Below are 16139 nucleotides of genomic sequence, written 5' to 3' on the forward strand. Positions count from 1 at the left end.
GGGCGACAGAGCAAAATAAAGCCCCCTTTCAGCGTCCAGGGTGGACTATAAGGCTATCTAAGCTCCGAGATAAGCCCTGGTCTGGGTCTGGGACTCACTGACCTGAGAGAGACTGACTATATTTCATCATCTTTGTTTTCTGAGAGGCTGGGCACTGACTAGTACACTTTCTCAAATTGATCTAATGATTTGTCTCAATATTGTCTGAACTGTGTGAAATTAGTAATGTTGAATAGAGAACTTCAGTAAGTAGGTGGTGAGGTTACAACAGGCCATTAAGTATACAGTATACCTTATTGAAACATTCACTGTGATGGACGGTTGAAGGATGATATCTGTCGAGGGGGAGGTGAGCATGATGAGAGGAATGGCAGATAGTTCTCCCCCTGGGCTCCAGAGAGCTAACAGCCATGATCGTGATGTGGTGTATGAGGCACAGCATGATGTTTGAAGCACACAATGACAGCTATTCCAGACCAGTGTGTGTCCCTGTGTGGGACTGTCAAGCAGAATGCAGATGGAGAAAGTGTGGGTGGTGTCTCCTCTGTGTTGAGTGCTGATTGGAAGAGAACAAGCTAACTACTCAAGTCTCGATAGAATAATAAGACAGAATGTCATATTTAGTATGTCATTTTCTCTCTAAATACATCAGATACTTGAGGTTATATCATAAAGATGGAGATCTGATATCGGTCAGATGACTGTACTAAAATGTGCATTAGTTGTTGTCGTACACTAGTGTGGTGTTAAAAAAGTGAGTGTGAATGTTTTGTGCAGATGGAAAACCGGAGGGGACCTGAGATGAAGTGCATGAGGGACTTAATGGGTGAAAAGTAAAGTTGGTAAATGGACTCAACATTCGAGAGGAGCTTCCCACATGAATGAGCATGCACCTGCACCTGCACCAGTGGACCCATACCATAAGTAGCCAGACGAGCCAGGCAAGACCTAGTAATGCTCATGTACAATCTATTCTGTATTATCATAACTAAAGTCTAAATGGTGTCAAGAGTATTATGAACATATACAGTTGAAGTCGGAAGTTTACATACACCTTAGCTAAATACATTTAAACTCAGTTTTTCACAATTCCTGACATTTAATCCTAGTAAAAATGCCCTGTTTTTAGGTCAATTAGGATTACCAATATTTTAAGAATGTGAAATGACAGAATAATGAGAGAATGATTTATTTCAGCTTTTATTTATTTCATCACATTCCCAGTGGGTCTGAAGTTTACATACACTCAATTAGTATTTGGTAGCATTGCCTTTAAATTGTTTAACTTGGGTCAAACGTTTCGGGTAGCCTTCCACAAGCTTCCCACAATAAATTGGGTGAATTTTGGCCCGTTTCTCCTGACAGAGCTGGTGTAACTGAGTCAGGTTTATAGGCCTCCTTGCTCGCACACACCTTTTCAGTTCTGCCCACATATTTTCTACAGGATTGAGGTCAGTGCTTTATGATGGCCACTCCAATACCTTGACTTTGTTGTCCTTAAGCCATTTTGCCACAACTTTGGAAGTATGCTCATTGTCCATTTGGAAGACCCATTGACTGATGTCTTGAGATGTTGCTTCAATATATCCACATAATTTCCCCCCCTCATGATGCCATCTATTTCGTGAAGTGCACCAGTCCCTCCTGCAGCAAAGCAGGATGTTGCCACCCGCATGCTTCATGGTTGGGATGGTGTTCTTCGGCTTGCCCTTTTCCTCCAAACATATTTCGGCTTGCCCTTTTCCTCCAAACATATTTTTAAAAAAACAACCTTTATTTAACTAGGCACATCAGTTAAGAACAAATTCTTATTTTCAATGACGGCCTAGGAACAGTGGGTTAACTGCCTGTTCAGGGGCAGAACGACAGATTTTTACCTTGCCAGCTCGGGGCTTTGAACTTGCAACCTTCCGGTTACTAGTCCAACGCTCTAACCACTAGGCTACCCTGCCGCCCCAACATAACAATGTCAAACAATGCCAAACTATATTTCTTTCATCAGACCAGAGGACATTTCTCCAAAAAGTATAATCTTTGTCCCCATGTGCAGTTGCAAACTGTAGTCTGGCTTTTTTATGGCGGTTTTGGAGCAGTGGCTTCTTTCTTGCTGAGTGGCCTTTCAGGTTATGTCGATATAGGACTTGTTTTACTGTGGATATAGATACTTTTGTACCTGTTTCCTCCAGCATCTTCACAAGGTCCTTTGCTGTTGTTCTGGGATTGATTTGCACTTTTCGCACCAAAGTACGTTCATCTCTAGGAGATGCATCTCCTTCCTTAGTGCTATGACTGCTGCGTGGTTAATAATTGCGTACTATTGTTTGTACAGATGAACGTGGTACCTTCAGGAGTTTGTAAATTGCTCCCAAGGATGAAGCAGACTTGTGGAGATCAACAATTTTCTTTCTGAGGTCTTGGCTGATTTCTTTTGATTTTCCCATGATGTCAAGCAAAGAGGCACTGAGTTTGAAGGTAGGCCTTGAAATACATCCACGGGTACACCTCCAATTGACTCAAATGATGTAAATTAGCCTATCAGAGGCTTCTAAAGCCATGACATAATTTTCTGGAATTTTCCAAGCTGTTTAAAGGCACAGTCAACTTCGTGTATGTAAACTTCTGACCCACTGGAATTTTGATACAGTGAATTATACGTGAAATATTCTGTCTGTAAACAATTGTTGGAAAAATGACTTGTGTCATGCACAAAGTAGATGTCCTAACCGACTTGCCAAGATATTTGTGGGGTGGTTGAAAAACAAGTTTTAATGACTCCAACCTAAGTGTATGTAAACTTCCGACTTCAACTGTATTATCATGATACTATGTCAACATATGTTATCAAGAGAATTGTCTATTCATATACTGTATGTTTGAGGAGACAAAATGCAGAGCAAGCAATAAGAATTGCATCTTTACATTTGAATGAATACCTCTGCAGATGCATTCTAACCTATAGTACGTTGATAGTTCAGTTAACCATATAACCATATAACCCTATAACCCTAGAACCTTATGTGAAGTGTGAACTGTATGTAATACCTATGGTTGATTGTACATGGGCATTACCAGACCACCACATCCATGCTGAATGCAAAGGTAGATGAATGCATGCGTGACAGAGAGAGGGAGGAGCCCTCCAGGGATGAGGTGGAGGTGTGGTGGAGAGGTGTGGCCATGCCATGCCCACTTACGCTTTCTATGTCCTTCAAACATTTCATAGGCTGTGTAAAACGTCGGAGTCTGTGAGGCCTCTGGAAATGGGGAAAGGAGGAAGGAAGGACAGGACAGGACAGGCAAACTGACAGGTGAGTCTCCATGGCAATGATGGAACACTGGCATTGGAATCATCATCCAATGCACCTCCCACTGAGTCTGTGGCTCAATCAGTACTCAGAATGCTGTGGTCCATCCAAGTACTGCCTGGTGTTTCTTATGCCAGCGATTTCCAAAATGCACAAACCACAACAATACAACAGCGGAATGATCGGCAAGGAACATAACATAACTTGAACGCAATAGGCGCCACCTTTCCCATCATGTATTCAAAGTATTCACATCGTTTCTCCAATTCAGATCAGGAAATATAATTGGGCTATTTAGAACACTAGCCCATGTCTTCAAAGAGCTCTGTCAATTTTCTGGGATTTAGAGACACGTGATATTGAGGTCCTCTGATCCAGACATTACATCCCATGCAGGCTAAAGAGTAAGAGGTGTATTTTTTATGATGGTCATAGATGGTGCTATTGCATTCATAGTTTTATATTCACAATCATCACATACTTACCCTTGGATACAATGTTAGTAATTGTGTGATTTCTGGGATATGGTTCTGTGGATACTGGTTAAGATTAAGGGCATATCACCTTGGAGATTGTGTCATTGTGTTCATACAACATACAGTGCTGTGTTTAAATATCTTCTCTTCTGTATAAAATGCGTTACTGATATGAACTCTGGTCATTTTCTGGTGTAACAGTGAATGTGTCTACTCAGCGAGAGAACCTTTGGATTTAAAGTCAACTAGTTCTACTTCACAAACATGCACAGAACACAATGAGACAAGAACACAACAATGAAAACGGTATGGTCGGACTGAGTACAAACAAGCACAAAGAGAACTGAGAGCCACATACAGAGCATGCAGGTTAGTAGTTTTACAAACTAGTTGTAAAAACTTTACTTCCATTGATTGAACCATTCAATTTTTTTTTAGAACAGTTCTCAAGAATGGTTCTCTTTAATATTTTCAACCATATACAGCTTGTGGTTTAAACAATGGTGGGTTGGCTTATCCTTGACAAGTAGGTCATAGTGAAGAAGGGTCTGATAGTCATTAATGCCATTACATCAACACCAAATTAGTTGATTTACAATACATCCAAAATAAATTGTGTACGAAGGTCTGGTGCCTTGTACCCTGAGGGAGGTAATATCTTCTGTTCCATTGAAATCTCACTCCACATGACTCTGTCATATCTTTGGTCTCTATCACTACTTTAATCAAATTGATCTTTTTCACAAACATTTTCACAGTTAAGATAAATAAAATACAGTGTGATATTTGTATGTTACATCAGTTAGGTATTTCAATCTAATCAGTACATAGTGTAGTGTAAAGTACAATCTCTTTGAAACAGCACCTTTGGACATCTAGATGATTTAAATACAGTGTATAACAATAGTTATAAAAGTTTAAATGAAAAGTTCCAACTAAAATAACATAGTAGCATGATGAGGCATCTCAAACGGTCTGTGGATTGCGCATTCTGTCTCTATCGGCCCACTAGCGAGATTTGAATTGGCATATTTCAGCCAACGAATCTCTCTTTTGTCTCTTAATAAGATACAGTATATCAACAACAACAAAATATATTTAACAAATGTTTGATGACAAACATTTAAAACATAAAAATGCAAAGACAAAATATTGAAATTTATTATAAAATTTGATCTGTTCTCAAAATAAATGTAAACCATGCTTTTATCATGTAAGTAAATGGATGAGTACTGCCTGTTCTCTCAAATCAATTACTAGCCAAGAAACAAACTAATATATCGCTATATAAATCTAAGTATGCAGTTATTTAACTTTGATCAAATTTGATATATTATGTTTGGATAACATTTAGGTTTAAAAAAGTGAATCAATTAAAAAAACATGATTGGCCCTTGATTTTAAAAATATTAAAATGTTGAACTGCAATAAAAATGTTGATACAACACGTGTGCCATACGGTGATTTACGAAAGCCTTGAAATCAAACTAGTCTCAATGATCTTTCACATTTCAAGTCAAATCTTCAACACATTTCCTTTGAGTCTAATTAACACTTACTGGATAGTACGATGCAAAACAAGACGCCTTACTTACAATTGGCAATGCAATGCCTTGGACCCTCTTACTACTCCCATCCAGATAACAGACAATAAAAGCAGCCATAGATAGATATACTATTAACCTAAAGTTTAAAGTTCAACCACAGGTATCTTCTGCTACAAGGCTGATAGCACCATTGTCAACATTAACATTCATCAAAACAATCAGGAAAGAAACAAAGGATCTGGTTTTTATACAGAGTGGGATTGCTTCTGTTCCTATGTGATCCTCACATCACCCTCGAGAGGGGGTTGAGATTGGGACTGTGATTGGGTAAGTAGACTCAGTACAGTCCTTTTTACTATACTGTAAGTACATTTATGCCTCGGTGGTGATAGGCTGAAGTCCTTTCTGAATGTTGGTACCTCCCAGTCAGTCACTAAGCACCTATCTTGTCATCCATGTACCTCATCAACCACTACAGCTCAAGGAGAAACCACCACCAGTCCCAGCCAGGGTTACAGACTTCAGGAAAGATACCAAATAACCAACACCCTGCTAGTAAGGAAATAGGCAGAAACTAGTGTAGAAGTGATTGAAAAGTTACCAGACCACCACCACCACCACTGATTACATTAACCCACAGTGAAGACAGCAACAGCTAGAGATCACAGATGGTAACAGACACCCAATCAAAGGATTGGTCAGTCATCACTGAGTATTAAACCAAGAAGTAACTAGAAAATAAATCAACTATATGCCACTGGGCAAGACAACCTTCTTTGATAAATCCATTGGGAGTAGTGACAGTGCATAGTAACTAAAACTACTTGAAACTCTTGAGTGGGCATTATCTTTGGGCTTTGGTAGCATTGAGGACTACTGTGTGCTATGATTTCTTGGACAAACCATACACATATCTTACAATTATGGCCCTTTTAATTATTGTTCATAATAAAAAGAATTATAATATCCACAAGCTGTACATTGCCCCTGGATCCATAAAGATTTTACACAGAGTAAGACGGACAAATCATTGTTAGAAAGACAGAGACACAAACATCAGAAATAGGGAAACAAGTAGCGTAGGGAGAGATTTGAAGGTGTTGGGTTCTGAGAATAGGAAATATACTTATTAACGTCACTGATGGAGTGCTGAGGTTTAGAGGGTCTACACCAAAAGTGTGGTGTCCTCCTATAAGGGTTATAGGAGGAAGACATATAGTGTGTGCAATTAAGCTTGAAATGTGTTGAGTGCAGGGAAGCGATTACATGTGTCAGGCATTAATAAGGGGAGAGAGCCATGGATTAGTGATGTTGAGGTCAGGTCAGGTCAGGTCACCGTAAAGAACGATGTTTGTACAGATGGGTAGGAGGAGACTCAGCCTATGAGGAACAGTCAAACATCAGTGCTTGTGTGAAAATGTTTTTGTCTAATGCAGCTGTATTGATCCTCCGGGCAGAATAAACATCAGAATAAAGAATTAGAACCTAACACGGGGTTTGACATGAGAGAGGTTGTCTGAATTTAGAAAAGTGGGGGTTGGGAGTCAGAGTGACAGGGGTTATGCTGTTTGCCAGAAGCTAGGGTGCGAACAGATAAACACATTTAACGCAGTGCATTATATAGGGGGACGGAGGCAAAGCCAAAGCAAGCAGGGGCATGCGCCATTCAAGGAAGGGCTGAGGAGAGGAATAGAGCTTGTAGGGTGGTGTAAAGAGGCTGATGGCTAACAGTATGATGGCATCTGTCTGGGATCACAAACCTGGCACGTAGAGGACGGCAGTGCCCTCGTCCATGGCAAACATGTTAGAGCCTGTACACACGTAGATGCCAGCGTCCTCAGGCTGGACGTTCTGGATGGTCAGGATGCCGTTGAAGTCCATGGCTCTGTTAGGCAGCTTGCCATTACCCCGCCGGGTCCACACCAGGGTGTAGGCTGGAGACTGGGAGGGGAGGGGACAGATGGGTACAAGATGTGAAGTAAACACAAGTAAGAGAGAAAGCAATGCAACAGAGGGGACAATAAAAGGGGGACAATTGTATAATAATATGCTAATAATATGGTTTTCTACCATTTTCTCTCATGGCCAAATTTATTAAGCATAATGCCAACCAGCCAAGATATATCCAAATAAATATAATTGATTGTGTTAATGTCTCCATGTTGGAAGCCAGTTTTACCTTGCTCTTGGCTGTGCAAATGAAGCTGACTGTTGCTCCAACTGTGACGCTATGTGCTTTGGGCTCCTCAATGGTCACTTCAATGGGTTTGGATAAGACAGCTGGAGACAGAAACCATTCAGTAAACATTTAAAAGCCCCAAAAATGTATTACTTACTGTATCTCAGCTTTGACCACATTTAGCTGGAGCCAAAAAAACAAACAAAAAAAAGCTTATAAGTTCAAACCAGTTTAACTATTCAACAACTGACTAAGATCACTGATAAAATAATCACAAAATTAATTAGAAATTCAATATGTTTGTGCATTCAGTAACTGTTTTATGATTTAACAAGTAGTACTTGTGACGATGATCTCAGCGCGGCTCCTGTTGGTGTTGCGTTGGTCTCTGCAGGTACAGACGTAGATGCCTGCGTCACTGGGTTGAACACTGGGGATATGCAGCTCCTCTCCTGAAAGAACAGGTAGGAATATACAGTTGAAGTCGGAAGTTTACATACACTTATGTTGGAATCATGAAAACTCGTTTTAAAAGTATCTATATCCAGAGTAAAACAAGTCCTATATCGACATAACCTGAAAGGCCGCTCAGCAACGAAGAAGCCATTGCTCCAAAACCGCCATAAAAAATCCAGACTACGGTTTGCATCTGCACATTGGGACAAAGATTTTTGGAGAAATGTCCTCTGGTCTGATGAAACAAAAATACATGTCACGCCCTGGTCTTAGTATTTTGTGTTTTTTTTTTCTTTTGGTTTTGTCTTGTTTTTTTTTGTAGGTATTGGGATTGTGGTATAGTGGGGTTTTCTAGGAAAGTCTATGGTTGCCTGAAGTGGTTCTCAATCAGAGGCAGGTGTTTATCGTTGTCTCTGATTGGGAACCATATTTAGGCAGCCATATTCTTTGAGTGTTTCGTGGGTGATTGTTCCTGTCTCTGTGTTTGTTTGCACCAGATAGGCTGTCTAGGTTTTCACGTTACGTTTATTGTTTTGCATTGTTCGTGTTTATTCTTTTATTAAACATGTATCAATATTACCACGCTGCATTTTGGTCCGCCTCTCCTTCGACGGAAGAAAACCGTAACAATACAACTGTTTGGCCATAATGAACATCAATATGTTTGGAGGAAAAAGGGGGATGCTTGCAAGCTGAAGCCACATGTTGTGGGGGTGCCTTGCTGCAGGAGGGACTGGTGCACTTAATAGATGGCATCATGAGGATGGAAAATGATGTGGATATATTGAAGCAGCATCTCAAGACATCAGTCAGGAAGTTACAGCTTGGTCGCAAATGGGTCTTCCAAATGGACAATGACACAAAGCATACTTCCAAACTTGTGGCAAAATGGCTTAAGGACAGCAAAGTCAAGGTATTGGAGTGGCCATCACAAAGCCCTGACCTCAATCCTATAGAACATTTGTGGGCAGAACTGAAAAAGTGTGTGTGAGCAAAGAGGCCTACAAACCTGACTCAGTTACACCAGCTCTGTCAGGAGGAATGGGCCAAAATTCACCCAACTTATTGTGGGAAGCTTGTGGAAGGCTTTTATTTTCCATTGGTTTTGTCTTGTCTTCCTTCACACCTGGTTCCAATCCCATCAATTACATGTTGTGTATTTAACCCTCATGTCCTTGTCGGAGATTGTGTGATTGTATGTGATGTGTAAGTTATGTGTTGGTGTGCGACGGGTTTTGTTCCCACTTTTGTTATTTTGTACATTTTGGTTTTTGGAGATTTATCAGCGCTTATTAAACGACTGTTTATACCAAGTTGGTTCTCCTGGGCCTGACTTCCCTGCCACCAACACGCACCCTTTACACTTCTGACCCACTGGGAATGTGATGAAAGAAATAAAATCTGAAATAAATCATTCTCTCTACTATTATTCTGACATTTCACATTCTTTAAATAAAGTGGTGATCCTAACTGACCTAAAACAGGGCATTTTTACTAGGATTAAATGTCAGGAATTGTGAAAAACTGAGTTTAAATGTGTATGTAAACAGGTGTATGTAAAGGCTAAGGTGTATGTAAAGGCTAAGGTGTATGTAAACTTCGACTTCAACTGCAGAAGAACTTTACATTAACATGGGGAATGGACTCAATAGGCTCTCTACTAAAGTTAGTACTGGATGTTTCACCAGTATAAGGTATTTACTGAGAAGTGTATACTGTAGGTACTGTAGGTACAACTATATAACACTACATCAGTGTATGTATTGCTCTTATACTAGGCTATGTCTCACACCCCACTACCCAGACCTGATCTGTATACTTTACCTTGTCCGCGTCTGTCGGCGCTGTTGGTGACGGGCTTTCCGTCCTCCCTGGACCAGTAGTAGTAGTGGGGTGGAGAGCCGGTCACCTGGCACCGCAGGGTCACAGGGCTGCCCTGGGCCACCAACACCCTCTCAGGGTACACCTTCACCACCAGAGAGGCTGCCACTGCTGTGTCAGAGGTTAAAGGTCAAATGTTAGTTGGCAAGGATCACAGAGAGCAACTCTTACTGTTAAAGTAGAGTATTTAATTTGGTTTATTATTTTACCTGACATTGGGTCCAAAATACCTTTTTCCCAGGGGAGACCTGACCAAGTATGGGGAAAATACATTTCTGTGCAGCTCTTTTGCTGACTGCATTCACTTACTGTTGAATGGACGACACTTAATCCTGTCCTGTGGATTTCCAACATATCCAGGTGCACAGCTGTGAAAAAACAAAATTATAACGAGTCAATGTGACGACAGAATGACAGACAGTGGTGGAATGCCATAGAGAGAACATTGAAAAGTTAGTCTGAATAGAGCAGCCTGGTCCTAGCTCTGTCTCTGCTGTATGGTCAACTCCTATGATCACTTAGCATGACAATGACCACAGGAGTCAACAGGACAGCACAAACAGATCTGGGACCAGGCTAGAATAGACAGGTAAAGTAGAGTTGAGTCAGCTTACCGTTCACAGTATTGGCCAGTGTATCCAGGCTGGCAGGCAGTGCACTGATAACCACCGTTACCCAGGCTTTCACAGGTAGGGGAGAACCTGGAACATACACAGAGAAGAAAGATGAAGTACAGAATACTTAATTCAGCATTATAAACTGGGTGGTTCGAGCCCTGAATGCTGATTGGCTGACAGCTGTGGTATATCAGACCGTATAGCACTGGTATGACAAAACATTTATTTCTAATTGTGTTGGTAAACAGTTTATAATAGCTATAAGGCACATCAAGGTTTTGTCGTATATGGCCAATATACCACGGCTAAGGGCTGTATGCAGGCACTGCACATTGTGTTGTGCATAAGAACAGCTCACACTGTTACCATCCAGAAGGCGAGGTCAGGTGCATCAAAGCTGGGACAGAGAGACTGAAAAACAGCTTCTATCTCAAGGCCATGAGACTGCTAAACAGCAATCACTAACTCAGAGAGGCTGCTGCCTACATTGAGACCCAATCACTGGACACTTTAATAAATTGATCACTAGTCACTTTAAACAATGCCACCTTAAATAATGTTTACATATCTTACATTACTCATATCACATGTATATACTGTATTTTATACCATCTATTGCACCTTGCCTGTGCCGGTCGGCCATCGCTCATCCATATATTTATATGTACATATTCTCATTCACCCCTTTAGATGTGTGTGTATTAGGTAATTGTTGGGAAATTGTTAGATTACTTGTTAGATATTACTGCACTGTTGGAACTAGAAGCACAAGCATTTCGCTACACTCGTATTAACATCTGCTAACCATGTGTATGTGACCAATACAATTTGATTTGATTTAAAAGATATGAGAGGTAAGAGATATGAATGAGACCATTTAAAATGCAACACAAGATAAAAGTCCGTGCGAGTGTTAGTGTGTGCGTTTATGTGCACGTCTATGTGTGTAACAGCCCTTTGCTGTAATGTACATAGCCTACTCACTGGTTGTCAGGGTCTGTGTGGGGGCAGGCACAGGGCTGGCAGTCCTCTGGGGTTCCAGCGGTGGGGTCCCCAAAGAAGCCTGGGGCACACTGCTCACACATTTCTCCCTGGGTGTTGTGGAGGCAGCTCTGGGGGGGGAGGGGAGCAGACACTCAGATGTTATTCAATGTACTGATTTCAAAACAACCGCTATCTTCTACAAGGCCTCTAAAAAGACGTCTCAACGAGACTAACCTAGATAAATTAAGGTTAAATAAAAAAAAGTGAGACATTTCTGAAAACATCTGCCATAAAGAGATTCCCCGGGCTGCATACCGTGCAGATGCCAGTCTCTGAGTGGCAGGAGTCAGAGTGCCCGTTGCACTCACACAGCTCACAGTGGCCCAGGTACAGCCCACCTCCGGTTCTGGTGTAGCCAGGAGCACAGTCCTGGGGGAGAGGAGGTATAACTTTCATCACACAACATCACATGGACTTGACACGCTAAGGGTGGGTTTCCGGACATAGAGCCTGGTCCTCCCTTAAACATGCTTTCTCCGGGAGTAAACACTGTTGAGTGTTCAAATGTACATAACCATAAGATTTAAGAGGGTCATTTGTCAATATTGCCACCTGTGGCAGAGTGAGAGAGAGAGAGAGAGAGAGAGAGAGAGAGAGAGAGAGAGAGAGAGAGCTCCTCTTACCTGACAGGAGAGTCCCTGGTAGGCAGTCGGGCAGCTGCACTGCTCCACCTCTAGAGCCTGAGCAAGGCCGCTGTAGTTGGGCACGGCCACCTCCATGCTGACCTCGGAGATGCTGGAGGACCTCATCTCTGTGTAGTAGGAGGCCCGCACCAGGATGTCATCCAGGTCAGCCAGCACCATCATCAGGTGCTCCCGAGTGGCAGGCATGCCGTCTGGACGACGCCAGTTCTCCTACAGGAGAAAGAGAGCAGAGTTAGGTTAATACTATGCTATTACTAGGATTCTAGGGTGACCTGTGTCAATGAGGAATGGATGGTAAAGGTTGCAATCAAATTGCCGTTTGGGGAAAACAAAGTTCTATTGAATTGAAATGATAAAATGTAGGTAATCTGTACTACTGTAGAACACTGACCTCTCTGAAGACAACCTCAAACTGGCGGGACTCTCTTGTCCCCTGTCCCCTCTGCCATGGCTGACGAGCCACCAGCGTGATGTCATTTCCCTGTGGGCATCAATGAAAAGGAGAAACAATCAATGACAGGTGAATGGATGCAACCACAATACGTGGAAGTGATTTCAGTTGATAACTTATGGGATGGAGTGTGTTACTGTTTGTATGGATGCAGCAATAGAACATGAAAGTGAATGAAGTTGGTAACTTTGCTGCATAAGCTACTTACAATAATCTGAATGTCAGGGTCCTCGATGGCTGTTCCTCTCTGTCCTGCTACGTAGGAGATGGTGTACTTCAGCTTACCGCCGTAGGAGCTCACCTATAACATGGGTAAAGGTAAAGAAATTAGTTGCATACTAAATCTAACGTTGTTGATGAGCCTTTGAGCGTCAAACAAATATGACTATAGGCCTCTAACACAATAATGTTTCAGGAAGAGGCAAACGAGTGAATCTATGATTATGTCTATTACAAAAGAGATTTCATATCCTAATCAGTCTTTCTATTTATTTTAGGCATGAATTGTTCCCAATACAAAATGAGTCATGCCTGACCTCCCACCCCTTAGAGAAGTGATTATGAATCATTATACAACAGGTGGGTCTAATCCTGAATGCTGATTGGTTAAAACTACATTCCAGCCGGTGTCTATTCCACAAGTTACCACCGGCTAAATCTATGATGTTAAAATGCCTATTTACTCTGTTCCATCTGACTGCGCAATCCACTGTCTCATCAGCCCAGCCAAGCAATTTATAATCATGATCTGCACTATTAAAAGTATCTAGACATTATCTCACATTTCTTTTAGAACAACATCTAGTTTTCAACAGCGGAGATTTGTTTAAACCTTGCTGTCTGTCTCTCCGACATTTTGCAATATTGTTTCAATGTTCAAATTTGATATCCAGCTGTCCCATAGTAATGAACGTGTTGGGAGTCAGGACGAGACAGACAGGCAGGCAGCTTTTCTCAGCCAGTCTAAATCATGAATCAGCTGGCATCAATTTCATGGATATATACAAAGAAATGTCAATTGAAAAAGGTCAAACAAAATTAAGTGAGTCTAGTTTGCAGTCTTTCCAGCTTCAGTTTGAAGTGATTGTGTTAGCTGTGTTGTTGGCTAGCTCCTCTGAACAACAGTGTCCTGATGAGTGAGCACATTATCTATGCCAGGAGAAATTGCTCCTCATTAGCTCATTGTTATGGATGTGTCAAAATAAATGTCACTAGAAAACAGGTTAAAACAAATGCGTCTATTTTGCTGTTATTCTGGCTGCACTGTTCGACGTGACTGTAAGTTAGCCGTAGTTGGCTAGCTAGCAAGCAAGGGATAAGAAAGTTGCCAGCCATTATGGCAATGGAACATTTTGAACGAACGGCTGTGTCACATCCATAGATACAGAACGACTCGGTCTCGTCTCTAGCAACCAAACCGATAGAACGAATGACCAGCCGGCTTGCATAGCAACCCTAGATTTTTGTCGGGACTATATCTTGTGGAATGATGAAATTACATGAATAAATTCATCAAAATAACGTTCGTAATGAAAACATGTGAATCATTATTTGAATATGTTGGTAACCCGGTGTTTGGAGGATATATTGGCATGGTTTGCCGTCCCTCGATTTCGTCTTGGGCCTAACAACACCCGTGCCAATATATCTTCCAAACACCGGCTTGTCAGGCATTATCACTTAAATAATCAGGAGCTCCAAACTCTACAGGGTTGTCAGGTGATGCCGTCCTTCCCTTCCCCTGCTCTGCAAAAACCCAGGCAGGGTGCAGGAGGGCTGGGTCTGGCTCGTACTGCTGTTACCTTATCCCCTTTGAACTGATCTGGAAGCTGCCAGTAGAGGGTGTCATCCGGGTGCAAGCTGAAACGTTTGTAGACCAAAGCGTACTGGGGCAGAGCAGGAAGGAGAGGCATGAGAGAGCAAGCCAGAGACAGAGATCAAAAGATAAGCAAGGAGAGAGATAGAGGCATTGCAAGCAGGCAAGCATGACAGAGTAGAGTAGAGCAAACTTTTAGAGAAAGGGTTTACATTTTGGACCTCTACTACTTAACTACTACTTGGTGACAAAGTGAGACTCACACCATGCATTGACTAGCAACTATAACAACAGATTCCTGTGTGTGTAAAGGGAATATCATAGCTTGTTAAGGTGACTGTGTGACGGGTGTATTTGTTTAGACCCTTGTACAGTAGAATTATAATTACAGATCCAGTACTACTCTTTACGTGCACAATTACAGAGTATGACTTTAACAGCAATTAGTGGGTTCTCTGTGCTTTCCAGAGGAAAATGCCACCCTGGTTAGCCATGGAATATATGCACAAACTGCTCTTTTCAGACCAATCTTCCCTTTCTTGTTCTTTGAAATAGACTCTAACACTTTGCCAATACTATGGTGAACTGTACAGGATAACCCTGTGAAATATGAGTTCTTATGATTCATGAATCGATAACTTGATCAGTTGTTGATTTACCTTCCTGGCTACAGTATGTTATCGCATGGAAGGTGGCAGTTTCCTCTGTGTGTGCCAAGGGCAGGGACATGCGTTCAGTCAGTCAGACAGTCAGTCTATCAGTCAGTCAGTCAGTCTGCTAGTCAGTTAGTCAGTCAATCATCACACAGTCACTCAGTCAGCCATTCGCCTGTCCATCAGGCAGCCAGTTAGCCGACCAGCAAGCCAGTCAGTCAGTCAGTCAGTCAGTCAGCCTGTCACTGTCATGTCTACCAGGCTGGAGACCCCAGCAGGCCTGGGGCCACTATGAGCACTAGGAGGACCCACTATGTTCTTCGTCCCACGCCGTTTAGTCTGTCAACAGGACCAGGCCCAAACAGAGAGTAAATCAGTCAGCAACGACCACAATAACACATATGGATAAGCTAAAGAAGTATGTTTGAGGGTTATTTTAGATGTACCTGGAGTTGAGGGGAGGGGCCGGGGGGGGCTGGCTGAGGCCTAGTAGGCCGTACCAGGGAGGAAATACCAGAGGGGGAGGAAGAGGGAGAGAAGGGCTTCATGGGGGTACGAGACCCAGCACGATAGGAGTGGCTGGGGATCTTCCTCTCAAAGGAAGACGAGGAAGAGGAGGAGGAGGAGGGAGGGAAGGGGGGAGAGACTGCCGAAGAGCCTTTGTTGCCAAAGTTGGAGATAATTTCCCAGATCTCATCATCCAGCTTCTTCACTTGTTCCTGGGGGAGAGGATGGGGGGTGGGGGGCTCAGCGGGGTTCCAAAATAAGACCTCTCATCATGCAAGGTAAGAGACACACCAAGCACTGGGATCTTGGGGTGTAGGTAAGAGACACACTAAGCATTGGTTGTCTTGGGGTGTAGGTAAGGAGACATGCTGTCCTACGCATATCCAGGGCTACACCGCCGTGGTGTGTACACAACTTCACTCACTGGGGCCATTCAACTTCCTAGTTTCTATAATCCTAAAACATACAAAATCATCCACACGTGTCTGCCATTAGACACAACATGGCTCTCTTCTCTTCACATTTCAGATAGTCTCACATGTTCATTCAGGTCTGTATGCAAT

At 42.3% G+C, this 16139-nt stretch overlaps 1 protein-coding gene across 50 annotated transcripts in view; it reads right to left on the reverse strand.

Annotated features, from left to right (window-relative positions):
* hspg2 (heparan sulfate proteoglycan 2) overlaps nt 1-16139 on the reverse strand; it is a 187193-nt gene that overhangs the window by 37682 nt on the left and 133372 nt on the right. For 22 of the 50 annotated variants that reach the window (XM_090185065.1, XM_090185102.1, XM_090185070.1 and 19 more), the window contains 15 exons: nt 15516-15788; nt 15328-15408; nt 14403-14486; nt 12809-12901; nt 12541-12630; nt 12129-12359; nt 11761-11874; nt 11446-11573; nt 10459-10545; nt 10154-10212; nt 9788-9955; nt 7849-7959; nt 7508-7608; nt 7089-7269; nt 3195-3254 (listed from right to left, as the gene is read on the reverse strand). In XM_090185065.1, the coding sequence (XP_090041191.1) occupies nt 3195-3254; nt 7089-7269; nt 7508-7608; nt 7849-7959; nt 9788-9955; nt 10154-10212; nt 10459-10545; nt 11446-11573; nt 11761-11874; nt 12129-12359; nt 12541-12630; nt 12809-12901; nt 14403-14486; nt 15328-15408; nt 15516-15788 (1861 nt within the window). The remainder of the gene's footprint in view (nt 1-3194; nt 3255-7088; nt 7270-7507; nt 7609-7848; nt 7960-9787; nt 9956-10153; nt 10213-10458; nt 10546-11445; nt 11574-11760; nt 11875-12128; nt 12360-12540; nt 12631-12808; nt 12902-14402; nt 14487-15327; nt 15409-15515; nt 15789-16139) is intronic. The other 28 variants (XM_090185103.1, XM_090185087.1, XM_090185099.1 and 25 more) reach the window with 4 other exon arrangements.

Source organism: Oncorhynchus mykiss, chromosome 9 (assembly GCF_057628025.1).
Source record: "Oncorhynchus mykiss isolate SJ-2025 chromosome 9, ASM5762802v1, whole genome shotgun sequence".
NCBI lineage: Eukaryota > Metazoa > Chordata > Actinopteri > Salmoniformes > Salmonidae > Oncorhynchus > Oncorhynchus mykiss.